The sequence below is a fragment of the Erinaceus europaeus genome, unplaced genomic scaffold (genome assembly GCF_950295315.1).
Source record: "Erinaceus europaeus unplaced genomic scaffold, mEriEur2.1 scaffold_586, whole genome shotgun sequence".
NCBI lineage: Eukaryota > Metazoa > Chordata > Mammalia > Eulipotyphla > Erinaceidae > Erinaceus > Erinaceus europaeus.
This window is the reverse complement of record NW_026648134.1, coordinates 1-23,100: the sequence shown is the minus strand read 5'-3', so window position 1 is coordinate 23,100 and position 23,100 is coordinate 1. Positions and strand designations below refer to the sequence as shown.

At 55.5% G+C, this 23,100-nt stretch overlaps 1 protein-coding gene across 1 annotated transcript; it reads right to left on the bottom strand.

The window, feature by feature from the left end:
- Positions 1-1,194: 1,194 nt before the first annotated feature.
- BACE2 (beta-secretase 2) lies at positions 1,195-22,776 on the bottom strand (the record flags this gene model as incomplete). The annotated part of the gene is made up of 7 exons (XM_060184769.1): positions 1,195-2,359; positions 6,175-6,343; positions 10,966-11,115; positions 12,977-13,078; positions 17,784-17,918; positions 20,880-21,008; positions 22,558-22,776. Coding segments are annotated over 7 exons (1,155 nt in total), but the record flags the coding sequence as incomplete, so codon positions are not given.
- Positions 22,777-23,100: the final 324 nt, after the last annotated feature.

The window sequence follows — 23,100 nt, the reverse complement described above, 5'->3', positions numbered from 1 at the left end:
GAGGGAGAGGGAGGAGATGGAGAGGGAGAGGGAGAGGGAGAGGGAGAGGGAGAGGGAGAGAGAGAGGGAGAGGGAGAGGGAGAGGGAGAGGGAGGAGATGGAGAGGGAGAGGGAGAGGGAGAGGGAGAGGGAGAGGGAGAGGGAGAGAGAGAGGGAGAGGGAGAGGGAGAGGGAGAGGGAGAGGGAGGAGATGGAGAGGGAGAGGGAGAGGGAGAGGGAGAGAGGGAGAGAGAGAGGGAGAGGTAGACAGAGGGAGAAGGAGAGGGAGAGGAAGAGGGAGAGGAAGAGGGAGAGGAAGAGGGAGGAGATGGAGAGGGAGAGGGAGAGGGAGGAGAGGGAGGAGAGGGAGAGGGAGAGGGAGAGGGAGAGAGAGAGGGAGAGGGAGGAGAGGGAGAGGGAGAGGGAGAGGGAGAGGGAGAGGGAGGAGATGGAGAGGGAGAGGGAGAGGGAGAGGGAGGAGAGGGAGAGGGAGAGGGAGAGGGAGAGGGAGAGGGAGGAGATGGAGAGGGAGAGGGAGAGGGAGGAGAGGGAGAGGGAGGAGATGGAGAGGGAGGAGAGGGAGAGGGAGAGGGAGAGGGAAAGAGGGAGAGGGGGAAGGTGAGGGAGAGGGAGAGGGAGACAGAAAGGGAGGTTGAGGTGTCTTCAGTGTCAGGAGGGAGGGAAAGTCCCTTCCCAGCTCGAGGGGCCTCTTGTCTGTCAAGAGTCGGGCAAAGCCTGGTATGGTGGGGGTCAGGCGGTAGCGCAGCGGGTTAAATGCACGTGGCACAAAGCGCAAGGACCGACGTAAGGATCCCGGTTTGAGCCCCTGGCTCCCCACCTGCAGGGGAGTCGCTTCACAGGCGGTGAAGCAGGTCTGCAGGTGTCTGTCTTTCTCTCCCTCTCTCTGTCTTCCCCATCTCTCTCCATTTTTCTCTGTCCTATCTACCAATGAATGACATCAACAACAATAATAATAACCACAACAAGGCTACAACAAGGGCAACAAAAGGGGAATAAATATAAAAAGGCCTCCAGGAGCAGTGGATTCATGGTGCAGGCCCTGAGCCCCAGCAATAACCCTGGAGGCAAAAAAAAAATCCTGGTGTGGCTAGTCTGTCACGCCCCTCTGTCCCCACAGTCCAACCCCCCCGGAAGAAGACTTGGGGGGCCGAAGAGTGGGTGCGGACAGAACACACTGGAGAGAGACTGCAAGCGGTGTCTGTCCCGCGGGTGGGCGGGTGGACAGTGTTTATTGGTTTTTAGTGAGAGCGCGGGGAGGGGCGACAGAGCTGGAAGGTTCTGGGTCAGCACCAGTGGATCCTGCCTGCTGGGGCAAGATTGTTTCAGGTTGGGGGTTGGAGGACAGGTACCCCCACACCCAGGCACAGGACCCTGGGCAAAGTCTCAGAGGAGGTAGTTTTTTTTTTTTTTTTTTTTGTCTTTTTTTAAAAGAAAATAACAAAAACCTTTTGAACCCACAGCGTCAAGGCCAAACACACAGGTGTGTGTGCACCTGCCCGGCTGTGGGAGACTGGTGGCAGCCCCGGGCAGGGACGCTCCCACGGTGCCCGACTCTGCTTCCCACCTGGGCACAGACAGCTCCCAAGACGGCCAGGCCTGCGCCAAGGTTTGGAGCCTTTTTCTGTACCAGCCCGACCCAGAACAAGACCTGCTGCAAAGAACCCCAAACCATCAGTGCAGTGAGTACAAAAAGCGTCCCCAGAGCTGAGGCCTTAGAAACCCGATGCGCTTTTGCTTCCTGGGGACGGAAGAGAGAGAAAAGTAGCAGAGGTGGGGATAAATCTAGATTTTTTTTTTTCCTCCCTTGGGTGGCACACCCAGACAGCTGGGCAGAGAGCCTGACGCCCAAGCAACCTTGCGTCCATTTCTGCATCTTCTTCTTCTTCTTCATCATCATCATCATCATCATCATCATCATCATCGGGATTCCCACCGTTTCTTTTCTTCCCTGGAGGGAGGGGAGCAGGGGAAGGAGGCATAAAAATCAAGGCTGAAGACGCGGTGCATCTGGAAGGCATCGGACGGACACAGTCCAGGGGCATCCAGGGAGGCCAGTCGGTCCAGGGCTCCCCAGGATGAGTCCAGGGGCGGCCCCCCCGCCCGCACGGTCACTTCCAGCGGTGTCGCACCAGCGAGGACTCATCATTCACGGCCTCGGGGTCCCGGGGTCTCTGCCGGCAGGGGCAGGGCAGCAGCAGGGCCACCAGCGTGAGCAGGACCAGGCCGCACACCGTCAGCAGCGCGTAAGACACGACCCACAGCAGCGGTTCCCTCGGACCCAGAGCCGGCACACAGCTGCCGGCCACGTCCTCCGTGGAGAAGGGCCCGGAGATGTCCGACACCAGGGTCCCCGCCACTTCTGAGGAGACACAAGGGTGGGGGGGGGGGAGTCAGCTGGGAGAGGAGCCTTGGATGCCCGCAGACAGAGAGATGACGGTTTATGTGTCCAGCCGGCACCCAAGGGCACCAGGCCTGAGGACACAGGCGCAGGGCCACTCCGCTCGGGCACGTGGCCAGGGGCCCAGGCCTGCCACCGCGGCTGGCATGTCCTGCATGGTCCCCAGTGAGCGGTCTCCCCAGCCCTACGGGTCCTTTTTTTTTCCTTCTAATATCTTATTTTTATTTTTATTGGGTAGAGACAGAGAGAAATACAGAGGGAAAAGGGAGATACAGAGACACAAGGGCGGGGGACATAGCATAAAGCTTCTGCAAACAGACTCTCCTGCCTGAGGTCCCCAGGTCCCAGGTTCAATCCCCCAGCACCACCATAAGCCAGAGCTGAGCAGGGCTCTGGGACAAAGAAGAAAAGAGAAAAGAGAGGGAGAGAGAGAAAACTGGGCAGTGGTGCTCCCAGCCAAACACACACAGTACTAAGCTCAAGAACTCACGGATCCACACAAGGATCCGGGTTCGAGCCCCCAGCTCCCCACCTCCACAAGCAGAGTAGCAGGTCTGCAGGTCTCTCTCTCTCTCCTCTCTCAATCTCTCTCTGTCCTAATAATAAAATGGGGAAAATGGCCTCCAGGAGCAGTGGATTCATAGTGCTGGCACTGAGCCCCAGCAATAACCCTGGAGGCAAGGAAGGAAAGAAGGGAGGGAGGGAGGGAGGGAAAGAGGGAATAGGAAGACACGTGCAAACCTGCTTCACCATTTGTAAAGCTTCCCTCATGCAGGTGGGGACCGGGGGCTTGAACCTGGTCGTTGGGCGTGGTAACAGGTATGCTCCTGGCTGCCCTAATTAACTTTTTTTTTCATTGAGGGGTTAGTGTTTATAGTCAATACAGCAGTCAGTCCGTGTGTGCGAGTCCTCAGTTTCTGCCCCCGCCCAGGTCCTCCTCCACCATCGCGTCCCACGGCCCGGACCCCCCCAACACATTTGGGTGCACTCCACACCGACCCCAGTCCAAGTTCTGCTCTGGGTTCTCCCAGTCTAACATTTTAATTGGGAGCCTTTTCACCCCGTCCCCGAGGACAGAAACCAGCTGAGAGACCTGCCCCCAGCTCCTCCTCACCACTCACCGCGCTCAGAACAGCCCCGCTTCCTATTTTAAAACACCGCAGGCCCAGATGATCCGCTTTGCGCCCACGAGGAGCAGCGGCCGTGGGACGGGGCTCCCCCACCCCCCACCCCCCACCCCCGGGTGCAGCTGAGTCGTGGAAGCTGAGAGCCACACAGCTCGGGTGCCGAATGTCTTGTCTATAAAAAGAGGCGGGTGGCATTTCAGAGTCTTGGCAGCGTCTGCAGAGCTGTGGCTTTTGGCGCCATTAGCCTCCCGCCTCTGGGCCCGAGGCCTGGGCACTTCATGGGCAGTTGGAAGCAGCCCAGCCCTCCCCCACGTCCGCCCCAGGGTGGGACCCGAGGATGGACAGCGGCTGGGATTCTTTCCAGAACCCCCACCAGCCTCCCACCACCACCATCCAACGCAGCCAGGCACCCAGCAAGGACATAAAAAAGGGTCTCTCACCAGAAGTGGGATCCACTCCCAACTCAAGCAGGGATGGCGCCCACGTTCACACAGCCGGCTGCAGCAGGGGTGTCAAGTCCCTGCCCCAGCCCCACTCCATCCCAGGCCTCTCAGCTGGGACACAGGCAGCACTGACTGCTTCCAAGCAATGTTCTAGAGCGACGTTCTAGAGCAGTGTTCAGAGAAGTACTTAGTGCCTAGAGCTATGTTCTAGAGCAGTGTCCAGAGCAGTTTCGAGTGGTGTTCAGAGTGGTATTTAGAGCAGTGTTCAGCAGAGTTTACAGTAGAGTTCAGAGCAGTGTTCAGGAACAGTGTCTGGAGCAGTGTCTGGAGCAGTGGTCTAGAGCAGTGTCTGGATCAGTATTCTAGAGCAGTGTCTGGATCAGTGGCCTAGAGCAGTGTCTGGAGCAGCGTCGGGATCAGTGGTCTAGAGCAGTGTCTGGAGCAGTGTCTGGATCAGTGTTTTGGAGCAGCATCTGGATCAGTGGCCTAGAGCAGTGTCTGGATCAGTGTTTTAGAGCAGCGTCTGGATCAGTGGCCTAGAGCAGTGTCTGGAGCAGCGTCAGGATCAGTGGTCTAGAGCAGTGTCTGGAGCAGTGTCTGGATCAGTGTTTTGGAGCAGCATCTGGATCAGTGGCCTAGAGCAGTGTCTGGAGCAGTGTTCCAGAGCAGTGTCTGGATCAGTGGCCTAGAGCAGTGTCTGGAGCAGCGTCGGGATCAGTGGTCTAGAGCAGTGTCTGGATCAGTGTTTTGGAGCAGCATCTGGATCAGTGGCCTAGAGCAGTGTCTGGAGCAGTGTTTTAGAGCAGTGTCTGGATCAGTGTTCAGAGGAGTGTTTAGGCCAGTGTTTCAGTGCAGTATTTGGAGTTTTTCGACAACCCAGGTGCTCAGACACTCTCAGAGGAGAAGCACTCCCAGGAAAGATCATCTACAACATGAAAGTGTAAGCCAGGTGGTGGTGGTGGGGGGGTTCTTTTAAAAAACAAACAGCTGACTCAAAAGTTCATAAAAGAATAAAACAAATTGGGGTCAGGCGGTGGAGCACCTGGTTGAGCACACGGCATCATCGCAGTGCGCAAGGACCCAGGTTCAAGCCCCCGGTCCCCACCTGCAGGGGGGAGCTTCTCGAGTGGTGAAGCAGGGCTGCAGGTGTCTCTGTCTTTCCCTCTCTATCTCCCCCTCCTTCTCAATTTCTCTGTCTCTATTTGAAAATAAATAAAGACGAATAAATAAAATTATTAAAAAAATTTTTTTAATTAAGACAGAATGGCAGGGACGTTCTTAAGACAAAGAAAATAAAGGATCCTGTATGACAGAGGTGTTGGCGTACTCGGTAGGGCACCCCGTTAGGACACACAAGGGTCCAGGTTCAAGCCCCCACTCCTCACCTGTAGGGGAGAAGCTTCATGAGTCGTGAAGCAGGCCGGCAGGTGTCCCTCTGTCTCTCCTCCTCTGTCTATCCCAGCTGATCCCAATTCTATACCAGTTTATCCCATTCTATCCCAGCTGTTTCCAGCTCTTTATAAAAAAATATTTATTTATTCCCTTTTGTTGCCCTTGTTGTTTTTTACTGTTGTAGTTATTGTTGTTATTGATGTCGTTGTTGTTGGATAAGACAGAGAGAAATGGAGAGAGGAGGGGAAGACAGAGAGGGGGAGAGAAAGACAGACACCTGCAGACCTGCTTCACCGCCTGGGAAGCGACTCCCCTGCAGGTGGGGAGCCGGGGCTCGAACTGGGATCCTTACTCCGGTCCTTGCGCTTTGCGCCACGTGCCCTTAACTCACTGCGCCACCGCCCGACTCCGTTTCCAATTCTATCCCAGCTGATCCCGTTCTATCCCAGCTTTTTTTAAATTAGTTACATAGTGATTGATATGACTACAAATTAATAGGAGTGCACATAAACACCATTCCCACCACCAAAAGACTGTGTCCCATCTGCCCCATGAAGCTGAACATCCACCCTCACCCTCCACCAGGGATTTCACTATGGTGCCCTGCTCCAAATTCAGTCAGCTCCTGCTTAGTTTCCCTTTCTGTTCCTCTTTCTCACCTTCTGTGTATGATCCCAGTCTATCCCATCCTACCCCTTCTGTCCCAGCTGATCCCAGTCTATCCCAGTCTCCCCACCCCACCCCACGGAGGGCCCCCGAGCTCATTTCTCCAACACAGTGTCCCAGTAGCGTCCCCACGGCAGGCCCGACTTACCTGCACAGGGGCTGGCGGCAAAGCCCACCCTCTTCCGTGCCCGGTCGAAGACCACATAGAAGCCCTCCATCACTGTGGCCCCGATCACCAGGGCGTTGGCCGAGGGCGAGATGCCAAAGCGGAAGCACCTGTAGCTCAGGCCTACCACCGTCACCGGCTGGATGTACAGCTGTGCGTTCGGGAGTGAGACAGAAAACGAGAAAACACCTGGATGGGAGCCCTGGGCCCTGCAGAACACCCGGGGGCTCGGGACTTCCCCCAGCGTGGGCAGAGCAGCTGAGGGAGGATGGTGCTGACAGCTGGGTGACAGACATCACTGAGAGCGACCCCGGCCCATCCTGGTCTATCCCGGCCCATCCCGGTCTATCCCGGCTCATCCCGGTCTATCCCAGCCCATCCCAGTCTACCCCGGCCCATCCAGGTCTACCCCGGCCCATCCCAGTCTATCCCGGCTCATCCCGGTCTACCCCAGCCCATCCCAGTCTATCCCGGTCCATCCTGGTCTACCCAGCCCCATCCAGGTCTACTCAGCCCCATCCAGGTCTACCCCGGCCCATCCCAATCTACCCCGGCCCATCCAGGTCTACCCTGGCCCATCCCGATCTATCCTGGTCCATCCAGGTCTACCCCGGCCCATCCCGATCTATCCTGGTCCATCCCGGTCTACCCCGGCCCATCCTGGTCTACCCCGGCCCATCCAACTCTGTTCTATTCTACCCCAGTCTAGCTAGCATAGGATGGGAGAGATTGGGATAGACTGGGACAGAATGGAATAGATTGGGATAGACTGGGATAGGATGGGATAGACTGGGATAGGATGGGAGAGAATGGGAGAGACTGGGATAGAATGGGATAGGGTGGGACAGAGTAGAATAGGTTGGGATAGATGAGGACAGACTGGGATAGACTGGGATAGGGTGGGATAGACTCTTTCCAGGGCCTTTCTCTGGCCCTCGGGCTGAGACTGTGCTCAGTCACGCCCCCTTCCCTCAGTGGCCACGCTGATCCTGATGCTTTCTTTGCATCACCCAGACAGCTGGCGCCTTGTCAAGAGGAGACTCGGAAATGCCTGCATCTGCCTGGGCACCAGAGGCAGACCCTCTCTGCAGAGGGGAGGGAGGGGAACAGAGCACAGCGCAGAGTCAACTGGGACAGGGCGGGTTAGCCTCAGCTAGGAGGGGGCACGCGGGGACATGCCAGGGCATGCTGAGACATGCCAGGACACACCAGGGCATGCGGGGACACACCAGGACACGCCAGGGCATGCCGGGACACACCAGGACATGCCAGGACATGCCAGGGCATGTGGGGACACACCAGGACACACCAGGGCATGCTGGGACACACCAGGACATGCCAGGGCACGCTGGGACACACCAGGACATGCGGGGACACACCAGGACACGCCAGGGCATGCTGGGACACACCAGGACATGCCAGGGCATGCCGGGACACACCAGGACACGCCAAGGCATGCTGGGACACACCAGGACACGCCAGGGCATGCCGGGACACACCAGGACACGCCAGGACATGCCAGGGCATGCGGGGACACACCAGGACCTGCCAGGGCATACGGGGACACACCAGGACATGCCAGGGCATGCCGGGACACACCAGGACATGCCAGGGCATGCCGGGACACACCAGGACATGCCAGGACATGCCAGGGCATGCGGGGACACACCAGGACATGCCAGGGCATGCCGGGACACACCAGGACATGCCAGGGCATGCGGGGACACACCAGGACATGCCAGGGCATGCCGGGACACACCAGGACATGCCAGGGCATGCTGGGACATGCCAGGACATACGGGGACACACCAGGACATGCCAGGGCATGCCGGGACACACCAGGACACACCAGGGCATGTGGGGACACGCCAGGACACACCAGGGCATGCAGGGACATGCCAGGACACACAGGGCATGCTGGGACATGCCAGGACACGCCAGGGCATGTGGGGACATGCCAGGACACACCAGGGCATGCGGAGACATGCCAGGACACACCAGGGCATGCTGGGACACGCCAGGACACGCCAGGGCATGTGGGGACATGCCAGGACACACCAGGGCATGCGGGGACAAGCCAGGACACACCAGGGCATGCTGGGACATGCCAGGACACACCAGGACACACCAGGGCATGCTGGGACATGCCAGGACACACCAGGACACACCAGGGCATGCTGGGGCACGCCAGGACACACCAGGGCATGCGGGGACATGCCAGGGCACACCAGGACACACCAGGGCATGCTGGGGCACGCCAGGACACACCAGGGCATGCTGGGACACACCAGGGCACACCAGGACACGCCAGGACACACCAGGGCATGCGGGGACATGCCAGGGCACACCAGGACACGCCAGGGCACACCAGGCCACGTCAGGGTATGCGGGGACACGCCAGGGGGCTGTGGTCTTGCTAGTCTCAGGATAAGCCCTCCTCCTGGAGCAAACAGAGCAGGATTGGGGGGGGGGTGGCCCACAGCACTGAGACTCGGGATTCATGTGTTTTCAGAGGCTGTGAGGGGAAGAGTCAGAATGGGCTATGGCACAGGGACCGCGGCTTCCGGGAGGAGTTGAAGGAAGGAATCGCCCTCAGGGACTGGCCAGCCATGGGAGGGGGCAGGCGGGCTGAGGGAGGTGGCAGGCATGCCGAGCGCGGAGGGTGACGGACGGCCCCCCCCGGGCCCCTTACAGCCGGATGGCTGGCATCACACGGGAGTGAGCAGGGCACAGAGGCAGCAGGAGCAGCGCAGGCAGCAGCGGGCAAAGCGAGATGACTTGTATTTTTTGTTGCATTGCCTAGAGATAGAGAGAAACTGAGAGGAAAAGGGGAGAGACAGCGAGACCCCTGCAGCCCTGCTCCACCACTCATGAAGCTCCTCCTGCAGGTGGGGGCCGGGGGCGAGAACCCGGGTCCTTGGGCATGACACAGTGTGTGCTTAACCAAGTGCACCACTGCCCAGCTCAGAACCGTCTTTTTAAAAAGGTGGTGTCAGGGACTTGTGCTGCGTGAGCTCCTTGAAGCAATACTTGCATTGTTGAGAGAGAGAGAGAGAGAGAGAGAGAGAGAGAGAGAGAGAGGCAAGGGGAGAGGGAGAGAGGAAGGGGAGGGGAGGAGAGGGAAGGAGAAAGGAGGGGAGGGGGAGAGAGGAAAGGGGAGGGGAGGAGAGGGAAGGAGAAAGGAGGGGAGAGGGAGAGAGGAAGGGGAGGGGAGGAGAGGGAAGGAGAAAGGAGGGGAGAGGGAGAGAGGAAGGGGAGGGGAGGAGAGGGAAGGAGAAAGGAGGGGAGGGGGAGAGAGGAAAGGGGAGGAGGGGGAGAAGAGAGGAGGGGAGGGGAGGAAAGGAAAGAAGAGGGGAGGGGAGTAGAAGGAAGGGGAAGGAAAGGAAAGGGAGGGGAAGAGGGGAAGGGAAGAGAGGAGAGGAGAGGGGAGAAGAGGGGAGGGGAAGAAGAGAGAAGAGGAGAGGAGAGAGGGGGAGGGTAGAAGGAGGGGAAGGCAGGGGAGAGGAGAAGAAAGGAGGGGAGGGGAAGGAACTGGAGGGGAGGAGAGGCCACAGCACCCCTCCACCATCCACAGAGCTCCCCGCCCCCTGCAGTCTGTGGTGCTGCTATGTGGTGCCGGGGCTCATGCAGGGTTTGTGCTCTGCCAGGTGAAACCCCCACCCCGGGCTCCAGGAAGCAGGATCCGCCTGCCAGCGCCCATGTTCAGCGGGGAAGCAATTCCAGAAGCCAGACCTTCCACCTTCTGCACCTCACAGTGACCCTGGGTCCATGCTCCCAGAGGGATGGAGAATGGGAAAGCTATCAGGGCAGGGGGTGAGACAGGGAACTCTGGGGGTGGGAACTGTGTGGAAATGTGCCCCTCTTATCCTATGGTCTTGTCCATATTTCCATTTTATAAATAAAAATAAAAATGGAAGGGTGGAGGGTAGATAGCATAATGGTAATGCAAAGAGACTCTCATGCCCGAGGCTCCAAAGTCCCAGGTTCAATCCCTCGCACCACCATAAGCCAGAGCTGAGCAGCACTCTGGTAAAAAAAATAAATAAATAAAAATAAAAATGGACTGTGGGGCCAGGCGCTGGCGCACCCAGTAGAGCGCGTCACCAGGCACAAAGGCCCGGGTTCAAGCCTGTGGGCCCCACCTGTGTGTGTGTGTTGGGGGGGGGGGGGAGTTTCATTAGTAGTGAGGCAGGGCTGCAACTCTCTCTCTCTCTCCCTCTCTCCCTCTCTCCCTCTCTCTCTTCTCTCACTTATCTTACCAGAGCACTGCTCAGCTCTGGCCACCATGCACAGCCCTTTAGATCAAATCCCATCCCTCCACACGTGGCCCCTCACCTAGGACACTGCCGGCCTCTGGAAAGCTCTTTGGGAGTCACTGAGATCTCTGTCACAGCTACAGAGAGATCCGGAGAGGGCCAGCCTCTCTCCATCTCTGTCTCTGTCTTTCTCTCTCCCATGGCTGCTGAAACAGTGGCCCCAGCCCTCCACCCACTCGCCCACCATGCATGGGGGTAAAGCCATCTGAGTCCATCTGGAGGGGCCAGACATACAGCTGCATGTGCACGGCCCTGGTTCAAGCCCCAGCACAGGGGAAGGTCTCATGCTGTCCTGTCTCTCCCTCTATCTCTTTGTCTCTGTGTCCCCCAGTGATTAAATGGCCCACATTAATAATATCACGCACACGCACACGCGTGCATGAGGTCCCAGCTCTGCAAAGCTAAAGCCTCGCTCACCCTGACCTAGCACCAACACCGTCCCCCCGCTGGCCAGTACCTGAGGCAGGATGGTGAGGCGGAAGGAGCTGTTGGCGCTCTCGGCCCTCAGGTAGATGGAGATCTGGGGAAAGTAGCCCCAAGGGCTCTCCGAGCTGCCCCAGCACGCCAGCTGTGCGCCCAGCCAGAAGCCGTCCGAGAATTCTGGGATCTGTACTGGACAGAGGTGAGGTTAGCAGCCGGGGCGGCCGGGGGCCCCTGGCCCTGGGAGGAACGGGGCTGACTGGACGGGGTCTCGGGGAGGGGCATCAGGCCCCACAGGGGCAGTGGTGATGATGACCAAGTGGGTCTGGGTGGTGGTGCAAGGAGCCGGGTTCAAGCCCCCAGTCCCCACCTGCAGGGGGAAAGCTCTGTGATTGGTGAAGCAGGGCTGCAGGTGTCTCTCTGTCTCTCTCCTTCTCTCTCTCTTCTCTCTCAATTTCTCCAGTGGAGAAGCATTTACGGGAGCCAGAACTCCCTCCTTCTGACCCCCATAAAGAATTTGGGTCCAGGAGGCCAGGCGGTAGCGCAGCGGGTTAAGTGCACATGGTGCAAAGCACAAGGACCAGCATGAGGATCCTGGTTCGCGTCCCCGGCTCCGCACCTGCAGGAGGGTTGCCTTACAGATGGTGAAGCAGGTCTGCAGGTGTCTGTCTTTCTCTCTCCCTCTCTGCTTTCCCCTCCTCTCTCCATTTCTCTCTGCCCTATCCAACAACAATGACATCAATACCAACAATAATAACAACAATGATAATCAAGGGCAACAAAAGGGAAAACATAGCCTCCAGGAGCAGTGGATTTGTAATACAGGCACCGAGCCTCTGCGATAACCCTGGAGACAAAAAAGAAGAAGAAGAAGAAGGAGGAGGAGGAGGAGGAGGAGGAGGAAGAGGAGGAGGAGGAGGAGGAGGAGGAGGAGGAGGAGGAGGAGGAGAAGGAGAAGGAGAAGGAGAAGGAGAAGGAGAAGGAGAAGGAGAAGGAGAAGGAGAAGGAGAAGGAGAAGGAGAAGAAGAAGAAGAAGAAGAAGAAGAAGAAGAAGAAGAAGAAGAAGAAGAAGAAGAAGAAGAAGAAGAAGAAGGGGAATAATAATTTGGGTCCATGTTCCCAGAGGGGGAGAAATGTTAGGGGAAGATGACCAGAGGGCTCTGAACCCCAATCCCATTAGGACTGGAGAAAGATAAGAGAAAAAAAATAAGGCACTTAGTAACAGGTGTAGGTGTGACTCAGAAAGGAAGAGAAGGTTGGACCACAGAAAAAGAGAAAAAATGGGCAGATATCTATAAATATAGATCGTTCTAGAAACAACCAGCCCGTATCTGTGACCTTGGGAGAACCACTGTGGTTGCCAGTGGAAGAAATGAGGCCACCCTAAGGCCCTGTGGTCCCAGGTTTAATCCCCAGCACCAGGGCTCTAGTCATCAAAACAAAAATATCTAAATAGACAAACAGGCAACTCTGGCGTGGGGGCCGGGAAGTAGCCCAGTGGGCAGAGTGCTGGGCTTGCAAGGAAGAGGGTTCAGAGTTTGATCCCTGACATCACCATGAGCACCGTGACTCTCAGGATCTGTTTCATTAAAAATAGTAAATAAGTTGGGCTGGGAAGACAGCAAAATGGTTAGACTCTCCCGCCTGAGGCTCTGAGGTCCCAGGTTCAGTCCTCAGCACCACCATCAGTCAGAGCTGAGCAAGGGCTCTGGTATCTCTCTGTGTGGGTCTCTTTTTCATAAATAAATATATATTTTAGGTGGGGAAGACTGAATAATGGTTCTGCAAACAGTCTCTCCTGTCCAAGGTCCCAGGTTCAATCCCCAGCACCACCATCAGCTAGAGCTAAGCTAACTCTGGTCTCTGTCTTTCTCTCCCATTAAAATCAATAAAATATTTTAAATACATAAATAAATAGATATTAAGGAGAAAAACCAAACCAACTGCGAACTTTAAGTCAGGAATTGTGTGCTGACTGGCATGCAAGTCAGTGAGTGAGTGCCCTCAGTAAGAGCGGCCCCCTACCCGGCACCCCTTCCCCGACTCACCAGTGAGGTGTGAGCCACAGCCTCCACCACCGCGTCAAACACCCTCTGGGGCAGGCGAAGCAGTGTGGTACCACTGTCCACGATGGCCTTGTCTGTGTTGTACTGGGGAGGGGGGGACAGGTGAGCTGGGCAGGACCAACCAGGGCCACACGGGGACTCACACCTCAGCTCACACTGGGATCACACCTGGACCCACACCTCAGCTCACAGCGGGGATTACACCTGGGCTCACATCTGTGCTCACTCCTAGACTCATACCTGGGCTCACACCTGGGCTCACACCTAGGTTCACTCCTGGGCTCACACCTGGGATCACACCTGGGTTCACTCCTGGGCTCACACCTGGGCTCACACCTGGGCTCACTCCTGGGCTCACACCTGGGCTCACACCTGGTCTCACTCCTGGGCTCACACCTGGGCTCACACCTGGGCTCATCTTGGTCTCACACCTGGGCTCACATCTGGGCTCATACCTGGTCTCACTCCTGGGTTCACTCCTAGGCTCATCCTGGTCTCACACCTGGGCTCACATCTGGGCTCACACCTGGTCTCACATCTGGTCTCACTCCTGGGCTCACTCCTGGGCTCACACCTGGGCTCACACCTGGTCTCACTCCTGGGCTCACACCTGGGCTCACTCCTGGGCTCACTCCTGGGCTCACATCTGGGCTTATACCTGGGCTCATCTTGGTCTCACACCTGGGCTCACACCTGGGTTCACACCTGGGCTCACTCCTGAGCTCACATCTGGGTTCACTCCTGGGATCACACCTGGTCTCACTCCTGGGATCACACCTGGGCTCACTCCTGGTCTCACACCTGGTCTCACTCCTGGGCTCACACCTGGGCTCACTCCTGGGCTCACACCTGGGCTCACTCCTGGGCTCACACCTGGGCTCACTCCTGGGCTCACACCTGGGCTCACTCCTGGGCTCACACCTGGGCTCACACCTGGATTCACACCTGGGCTCACTCCTGGGATCACACCTGGGTTCACACCTGGGCACACTCCTGGGTTCACATCTGGGCTCACTCCTGGGTTCACACCTGCTCTCACACCTGGGCTCACACCTGGATTCACACCTGGGCTCACTCCTGGGATCACAACTGGGTTCACACCTGGGCTCACTCCTGGGCTCACTCCTGGGATCATACCTGGGTTCACACCTGGGCTCACTCCTGGGCTCACATCTGGGCTCGCACCTGGCCCACACACCACACACGTATACACATGTCACCTTCACACACAACACGCACACGTAAGGTCCCCCCACATACATGCGTGCAGACCCTCTGTCAGACTCGCCATCCGCAGTTCTCGTGGGTACACTAGATCTCACATGATTAGAATGGCTACCAACCAGCTCCCAGTACACCAGGCTCTGAACTTACTCTGCACCCCAAAGACACAGGCAGAATTCAGGGCTAACAGATGAGGGCTCAGGTAGCCTGAAAGCTTTTGGACCTGTTCTCTGTTCAACCTGATCTTAGCCAAACACCCCCTGTGGGCTGCAGACAGAACTACAGAGAACACAGCCTTCCCGACACGTCTAGGAAAAACACAGGCGCTAGAATCCAGGGTCTAGCAAGCAGGCAGGGGCTCTCCACGCACACACGCAGGCACGCACACACGCATGCACACACACGCATGCACGCATGCACACACACGCACACACACACCGCCTGTGCTTTAGCTGACACCCTCACGTGCCTATTGCCGGCCTCACACACAAGGACAGTGTTTGAAAGGACACTGTCATCTGAGACAGAATGGACAGAACCAGGCGGGGCTGACGCTGCTGAATGCTGAGTGGGAGCCAGCTGCTGGTGTCACTCACATGTGGCATGAGATGGCAGGGACAAGGGCTGTCTCTCTCACTCTGAGAACTGGTGGTTGGAGGGGGGACGCACAGTGGCTGGGTGTGAGGAGCGGTGCATGCCCGCATGGGTAGGAAACTGTATCACTGACACTTTACAGCTTCGTGAAGCAATGCTGAGTCCATAAGATGCTTTTAATCTTTTTCCTTTTTAATTATCTTTATTTATTGGGTAGAAACAGCCAGAGATTGAGAGAGAAGGAGTGACAGAAGAAGAGAGACACCTGCAGCCCTGCTTCACCACTCGCGAAGCTCCCTCCTGCAGGTGGGGACAGAGGGCTTGAACCAGGTCCCTGAGCACTGTCACATGTTTGCTCAACCAGGTGCACCACCACCTGGCCCCAATAGTAATTTTTTAAATATCTTTTATTGCCACCAGGGTTATTGCTAGGGCTTAGTGCCTGCATGATAAACCTACTTTCTCTCTCTCTCTCTCTCTCTCTCCTTTGATAGGACACAGAGGAATTGCGTGGGGAGGGATACAGAGACAGGCACCTGCAACCCCACACAGGGATCCTAATGTTCACACGTGACACATGTGTACTCACTGCCCAGCTGTGCCTCTGCCAGGCCCAACACAAAGACGTTTAGAAAGAAGAAAGCAGGCCTCTCTCTCTCTCTCTCTCTCTCTCTCTCTCTCTCTCTCTTTCTCTCTCCGTCTCCCTCTCTCTTTCTTGCTCTCTCCCCCCCCCAATCAACTTCTCTATGCTCTGTCTAATAAAGTGGAAAGAATAGCCACCTGGATGTCAGGTCTGTAGTGCCGGCACTGAGCCCCAGTGGTGTCCCTGGAGGCAGAATAGAATAATAGGATAGGATAGCATAGGATAGGATAGGATAGGATAGGATAGGATAGGATAGGATAGGATAGGATAGGATAGGATAGGATAGGATAGGATAGGATAGGATAGGATAGGATAGGATAGGATAAGGCAGGGCAGGGCAGGGCAGGGCAGGGCAGGGTAGAATAAATAGAATAGAGTAGAGTGGGGTAGGATAGAATAAATAGAATAGAATGGAATAGAATAGGGTAGGGTAGGGTAGGGTCGGGTAGGGTAGGGTAGAATAGAATAAATAGAATAGAATAGGGTAGGGTAGGGTAGGGTAGAGTAGAATAAATAGAATAGAATAGAATAGAACAGAACAGAACAGAACAGAACAGGGTAGGGTAGAATAGAATAGGGTAGGGTAGGATAGAGTAGAATAAATAGAATAGAATAGGGTAGGGTAGAATAAATGCATAGAATAGAATAGGATAGGATAGGATAGGATAGGATAGGATAGGATAGGATAGGATAGGATAGAATAGAATAGAATAGAATAGAATAGAATAGAATAGAATAGAATAGAATAGAATAGAATAGAATAGAATAGAATAGAATAGAATAGAATAGAATTGGATAGAATAGAATAGAATAGAATAGAATAGAATAGAATAGAATAGAATAGAATAGAATAGAATTGGATAGAATAGAATAGAATAGAATAGAATAGAATAGAATAGAATAGAATAGAATAGAATAGAATAGAATAGAATAAGTAGAATGTTCTCCTCACCTTCCAGTGTGTGCTCATTTTTCCAATTAAGCCAATTAACTGAGGGGACAGGCATGGCGCACCTGGTTGAACGCACATGGTACCATGCACAAGGACCCAGGTTCAAGTCCTCACTTCCTACCTGTAGAGAGGAAGCTTCATGAGTGGTGAAGTCTCTCTCTCTCTCTCCTCCTCCTCCTCCTCCTCCTCCTCCTCCTCCTTCTCCTCCTCCTCCTCTCAATTTCTCTCTGTCCTACTAAGTAAAATAAAAAGAAAGTTAAAAATGGGCTTCAGAAGTGAATTCATATTGTTGGCACTAAGCCCCAATGATAACCCTGATGGAAATAAAAAAATAAAGACGGGAGTCGGGCAGTAGCACAGTGGGTTAAGCGCACCGGGTGCAAAGCGCAAGGACCGGCGTAAGGATCCCGGTTCGAGGCCCCGGCTCCACACCTGCAGGGGAGTCGCTTCACAGGCGGTGAAGCAGGTCTGCAGGTGTCTGTCTTTCTCTCCCCCTCTCTGTCTTCCCCTCCTCTCTCCATTTCTCTCTATCCTATCCAACAATGATGACAGCAATGGAAACAATAATAATAACTACAACAATGATAAAAAACAACCAGGGCAAAAAGGGAAAAAAAGAGAGAGGCAGGCTGGGAGTATGGATCCACCTGGCAACACCCATGTTCAGCGGGGAAGCAGTTACAGAAGCCAGACCTTCCACCTTCTGCATCCCACAATGACCCTGGGTCCATGCTCCCAGAGGGATAGAGAATGGGAAAGCTGTCAGGGGAGGGGGTGGGATATGGAGATCGGGTGGTGGGAATTGTGTGGAGTTGTACCCCTCTTATCCTACGGTTTTGTTAATGTCTCCTTTCTTAAATAAATAAAAAAATAGCCTCCAGGAGCAGTGGATTTGTGGTTCACCGGGCCCCAGCAATAACCCTGGAGGCAAAAAGAAAAAGGAAAAAAAAAAAAGACAAAAAACCCAAGTAGTTGGAAGGAAGGAGAGAGAGAGAGAGAGAGAGAGAGATATTGCAGAGTGGGATGGAAGCTTTATTATTATACAGAAGCACTGTACATTTCCTGGTTTATTTTTCCTATTGTGGCTGGGGCTTCACTACTCCGGGTTAACTCTTTCAACTAGAAAAGAGACGGAGAGAGACACAGCACTGCAGCTTGGCTCAACCAAGCTCAACCCTGGGTCCTGCAGACCCTCCCAGGACCTCTCACGGGCCCAGAACCGCATTCTTCTGTGTCAGTACTACAGCCTCCCTGGCCCATCCCATAGTGCCCTATGTCATCTGGCTTCCTGCCGGTGTCCCCACTGTCACTCCGCTGGCACCCGTCAGTCACCCAAACGGCCGACACACAGAGACACGCAGAGGGCACACGCTCACCTCCCGGCAGTCCAGGCTCAGACTCCGGCCTCCGACTTCCAGCTTGAGGACCTCTATCTGGTAGTACCACTCCTCCGTGACCGGGGTGTACCAGATGTCCCCTCTGTACAGGCTCGGCTCCACCCCACCCAGGACCTGGGGAGCAAGGGGTCAGCAGAGGTCAGAGCAACACCCCACAGACGGGACAAAGCCGCCCGAGATGGGTGGTGGTGCACCTGACTGAGCGCGCATGTCACAGTGCCCAAGGATGCGGGTTCAAGTCTCCGGTCCCCACCTACCGGGGAGGGGAAGCTTCACAAGCGGTGAAGCAGGGCTGTGGGTCTCTCTCTCTCTCTCTCTCTGTCCCTTTTTGTCTCCTCTTCCCTTTTCAATTTCTCTCTGTCCTATCAAAGAAAAATAAATAAATAGATAACTAAATACTTCATTACTTAGCAGTCAATGAGAGTAAGGGGGAAGGGAGGGAGGGAGGGAGGGAGGTCACAGTGCCACTCTGGCACAACCAGTGCTAGGGCTGGCTGTGGGAGCTGCGGGCACTCTGCTCGCTGAGCTATCTCCAGGCACCACACCTGCACTTCACTGAAATCTTGGGACAAATCAATGGGCAGGAACTCGACAGAAAGCACTTGGGAGTCACAATATTCAGACACCAAACAACGGTTCACCTTCATCTTGTCCAGAAGTCCTGATGGTTTCTACTATAGTTCAATTTGATTTTTAAAATATATTTATTTATTTATTCCATTTTACTGGACAGGGCAGAGAGGAATGAGAGGGGAGGAGGAGACAGAGAGGGAGAAAGACAGAAAGACACCTGCAGACCTACTTCACCGCTTGTGAAGTGTCCCATCTGCAGGTGGGGAGCAGGGGCTCGAACTCAGATCCTTGCAATGGTCCTTGCATTTAGTACTTTGTGCACTTAACCAGGTGCACCACCACCCACCCCCTCTCTCCCCAGCTCAGCTTTATACTCCTGAGACGTCGTCCCTGAAGAAATGCCAGGGCCAGCTCAGTAGTGGCCAGGACGTGGTCCCTCGGAGGACAGGGGATGGGTGACTCCCTGCCCCTCACCCTGGCGGGAAGGCAGAAGAGATTTCCCAGAAAATCTACCCAACGGCCCAGCAGTCCTGGGCACCTGCTCTCCGGCAGGGGAATGAGACAGGCGTTTGGAGCAGGAGTGTCTCAGTCAGAGCCTGCGAAGAGGTTTCTAAGAAGAGTCTCCCTGCACTTCTCTCCTTGGGTGTCTGGGTCAGAGTCCACCGAAGGGGCATCGAGGAGACGGTCCTTCTGTGGTGCTGCTGGTGAAAGAGTATGTGCGTGTGCATGTGTGTGTGCATGTGCGTGTGTGTGTGAGAGAGAGAGAGAGAGAGAGAGGGAGAGAGAAGGAGAGGAGAGGAGGGGAGAGGAGAGGGAGAAAGAGGGAGGGAGAGAGAGAGAAAGAGAGAGAGACGGAGAGGAGAGGAGGGGAGAGGAGAGGGAGAGAGAGGGAGGGAGAGAGAGAGAGAAAGAGAGACGGAGAGGAGAGGAGAAGAGAGGAGAGGGGAGAGGAGAGAGAGAGAGAGAGAAGGAGAGGAGAGGAGAGGAGAGGAGAAGGGAGAGGAAGAGAGAGAGAACCCATGTACCCCTGCATCCCTCCACAGGCATTCCCTCTGTCTCTCATCCAAAGCAAAACCCAGCAGTTACAGCCCAGTTCTCACTCCCCACTCCCCTCCCCAAAGCTAGTTGCCTTGCTAAAGGAATAGTTAGCAGGTTTTTGACTTCCCCAGGCAGACGCCCTCGCCAGTGTGTCCCAGAGCCCTGCCCCGCGAGGGAAAGACAGACACAAGCTGGGGGTGTGGGTCCACCTGCCAGCACCCATGTCCAGCGGAGAAGCAGTAACAGAAGCCAGAACTCCCACCTTCTGCTCCCCATAAAGAATTTGGGTCCCTGCTCCAGAGGGGGAGAAATGTCAGGGGAAGATGCCCAGAGGGCCCTGAACCCCAACTCCATCAGGACCGGAAACATCTGTCACCAGGAACCTTGTTTTCATTCCATTACTGAAAGGGAAGTGAATCTGGGAAACACCAGAGGAAGCCAGGCGTGGTTTCTCTTATCTGAGAGAGAAGAGGGGGGAAAGGCACCTGAAAATAGTTAATAGGTGTAGAAAGGAAGTGAAGGTAGGGCCTTAAAATGGAAAAACACCCAGCTAGCTCTCGATAAATAGTCATAGACTCAGCCTGTATCGGTGACTGGCAGAACCACCGCAGTTCCCAGTGGAGGGGACGGGACACAGAACTCGCTGTGGGAATGGCATGGAATTGTTCCCCTGTTACCTTAGAGCTTTGCAAATCCGTGTTAAATCTTTCATAAAAAAACAAAGTTAAAAAAGGCTTAGCAGGTTCTCATGGGATCAGGGGAAGTGATGAGAATCAGAGCAGGTAAAAGTCCCCCCCCCCCCCCGCTTTGTCCTTTTTGTCGTAATTTTTTAACGGGGGGAACTGGTAGTTCATAGTCCAGTGGTGGGACCATGGGCCACATTTCTCAGCTTTCGACACCATCAGCCCCAGGACCCAAAAGCCTCCCCCCACCCCGACCCCCCGAGTCCTTGACCTTATGCGGGACACCAACTCCACTCCCAGTCCTGCTTGGTGTCTCCCCTTCTCCCCTTCTGCTCTTATCTCTCAACTTCTATCCAGGAATCAGATCACCCCACATTCATCCTTCTCTTTCTAGCTGATCTCATTTCACAGGATTCCTTCCAGCTCCATCCAAGATGAGGGGAAGAAGGTGAAGTCACCATTTTTTACAGCTGAGTAGTATTCCATTGTGTATCTAGACCACAACTTGCTCAGCCACCCATCTGTTGTTGGACACCTGGGTGGCTTCCAGGTTTTGGCTGTTACACATTGTGCTGCTGTGAACACAGGTGCACACACATCTTTCTGGATGGGTGTGTTGGGTTCCTTAGGTTCTGTCCCAGGCCTCTCTAACCAGCACCCCCCAGTCCCCGGGGACCAATGCCCTGCATAAGGCTCCGCCAAGCAGGGAGAAAGGGCAGCACCCAGCAGGCCCGTCCATCCACCTGTGATGTTCTCCCCAGGCAGACTGAGAGATACCCACAAGACTACCTCCGTTGGTACCGGAACCATCCACGGGCTGCCCCGCGCCGCACATCTGCATGGAGAACACATCTGGGATGCCGGCCTGGGCCACCAGCGAGTCAAAGAAAGTCTCCAGCGAGCTGGAGGGCTGCGGGGGAAGGATAGGGTTGGCCTGATGACTCAGCACGCGCCCAGAACACACAGCTCTCCTGAGGTGGAAAAGCAAGAAGCCCTTTTCCGGAAGCCCTGGGGAGGCTGTCACCCACCCCGAGGTGGCTAGCAGTGGAGGGCGAGCCCAGGCGCCAGACCTCACAGCCTCACTTCCACCGCCGCACCTGTGCAGATCTGAGCGGCTCTGGGTCCCTCTCCCTGCTTTGGCCCCACTTCCTGCCCCCCGACACACAGAAGAGGTGCAGCCCTGTGTTTGGGGTGCTCGTTAAGGGAGATGGTGGTCTGTAGGATGCCCGGGCTCGGGGCTGAGTTCTGGGGGCTGCAGGGTGTGTGTGAGTCCTTGGCGGTTAATTGAAAGAATGTCCATCTGTCCATAAAGATCAGCTTTGGGGCTGGGGGAGTGGGGGTGGCACACATAGTGAAGCGAACATGTCACCATGCACAACGGGCCGGGTTTGAGACCCTGGTCCCCACCTGCAGGGGGGAAGCTTCATGAGTGGGAAAGCAGGGCTGCAGGTGTCTCTCTGTCTGTGTCTCTCTTTTGCCTCCAGGGTCATCACTGGGGCTCGGTGCCAGAACTGTGAACCCATGGCTCTTGGTGGCCATTTTTTCTATTTTATTGGACAGGACAGAAATTGAGAGAGGAGGGGAGACAGAGAGGGAGAGAGGGAGAGAGACAGAGAGACACCTGCAGCCCTGATTCACCACCTTTGAAGCTTTCCCCCTGCAGGTGGGGACCGGGGGTTTGAACCCGGGTCCTAGTGCATGGTAGCATGTGCGCTCAACCAGCTGTGCCACTGCCTGGCCCTTCACTCACTCTCTCTCTTTCCCTTCCCTCTCCGTTTCTCTCCCTGTCCATCAAGTAAACACAGAAAGAAAAGAAAGGGGGAAATGTCCTCTGGGAGTGGTGGATTCCTTGCGCTGGCACTGAGTCCCAGCCATAACCCTGGTAGCGGCAAAATAGTAATAATAATACCTGCTTCATGGGAAATAACAACTTCTCTGTCGGGCTGGGTGGTGGAGAACCTGGCTGAGTGCACCTGTTCTAATGCACAGGGACCCAGGTTCAAACCCCCAGTCCCCACCTGCAGGAGTAAGCTTCCTTCCTGAGTGGTTAAGCAGTGCAGTAGCTATCTATCTATCTATGTATCTGTCTATCTATCTATCTATCTTTCCCTGTCTCTTTGTCTCTACCCAAAAATATATTTTTAACAAATCAATGATCAGGATAAACGCCTGAGGTGGACTGAACTGGGAGCCTTGGAGTGTGAGTTCCTGGCATTATCGCCGGTGACCTCGGGGCCTTTGTGAAGCCTGAATTTTAGACTTTTTATTTATTCTATTTCATTGTGATTTTGTCTGCCCTGGGGTTTTGACTGGGACTCTTGCTGGGCTCCACGCTCCATCCTGGGTTTGTTTAGACACAGGGAGGCCACCCCCCACCAGGGACAGACTCCTCGCGGGGGGGGGGGGAAGTGTCCTGGCCGCGGGGGTGGCGGCCTCAGACCTGGACCCGGCCTCTCTACCTTGGCCAGGGTCCTGTAGGCCAGGCCCAGGATCCCGTTCCACTTGATCCCCGGCAGGAAGAAGTTCTCCGACTCAAAGATGGTGGCGATGTTGACCAGGAAGGAGGAGTTGAGGCCCCGGGGGATGCTGACCACGTCCTCCCCCACAGAGCCCGTCCAGCTGCCCTGCGTGTACTTGACGGTCACATCGAAGCCTTTGGGGCGGTAGGTGCTGGACCTGGGGGGGGCAGACGGGGGAGGGGAGAAAGGAGGGCAGGAGGGGGTTGGAAGGGAAGGGGAGAGCAAGGGATGGGAGAGGAGGGAGAAGAGAGGAAGGGAAGGAGAAAGAAAGGGGAGGGGAGGGGAGGGGAGGGAAGGGAAGGGATGAGAAGGGAAGGGAAGGGAAGGGATGAGAAGAGGAAGGGAAGGGAAGGAAGGGAAGGGAAGGGAAGGGAAGGGAAGGGAAGGGAAGGGAAGGAAGGGAAGGAAGGGAAGGGAAGGGAAGGGAAGGAAGGGAAGGGAAGGAAGGGAAGGGAAGGGAAGGGAAGGGAAGGGAAGGGAAGG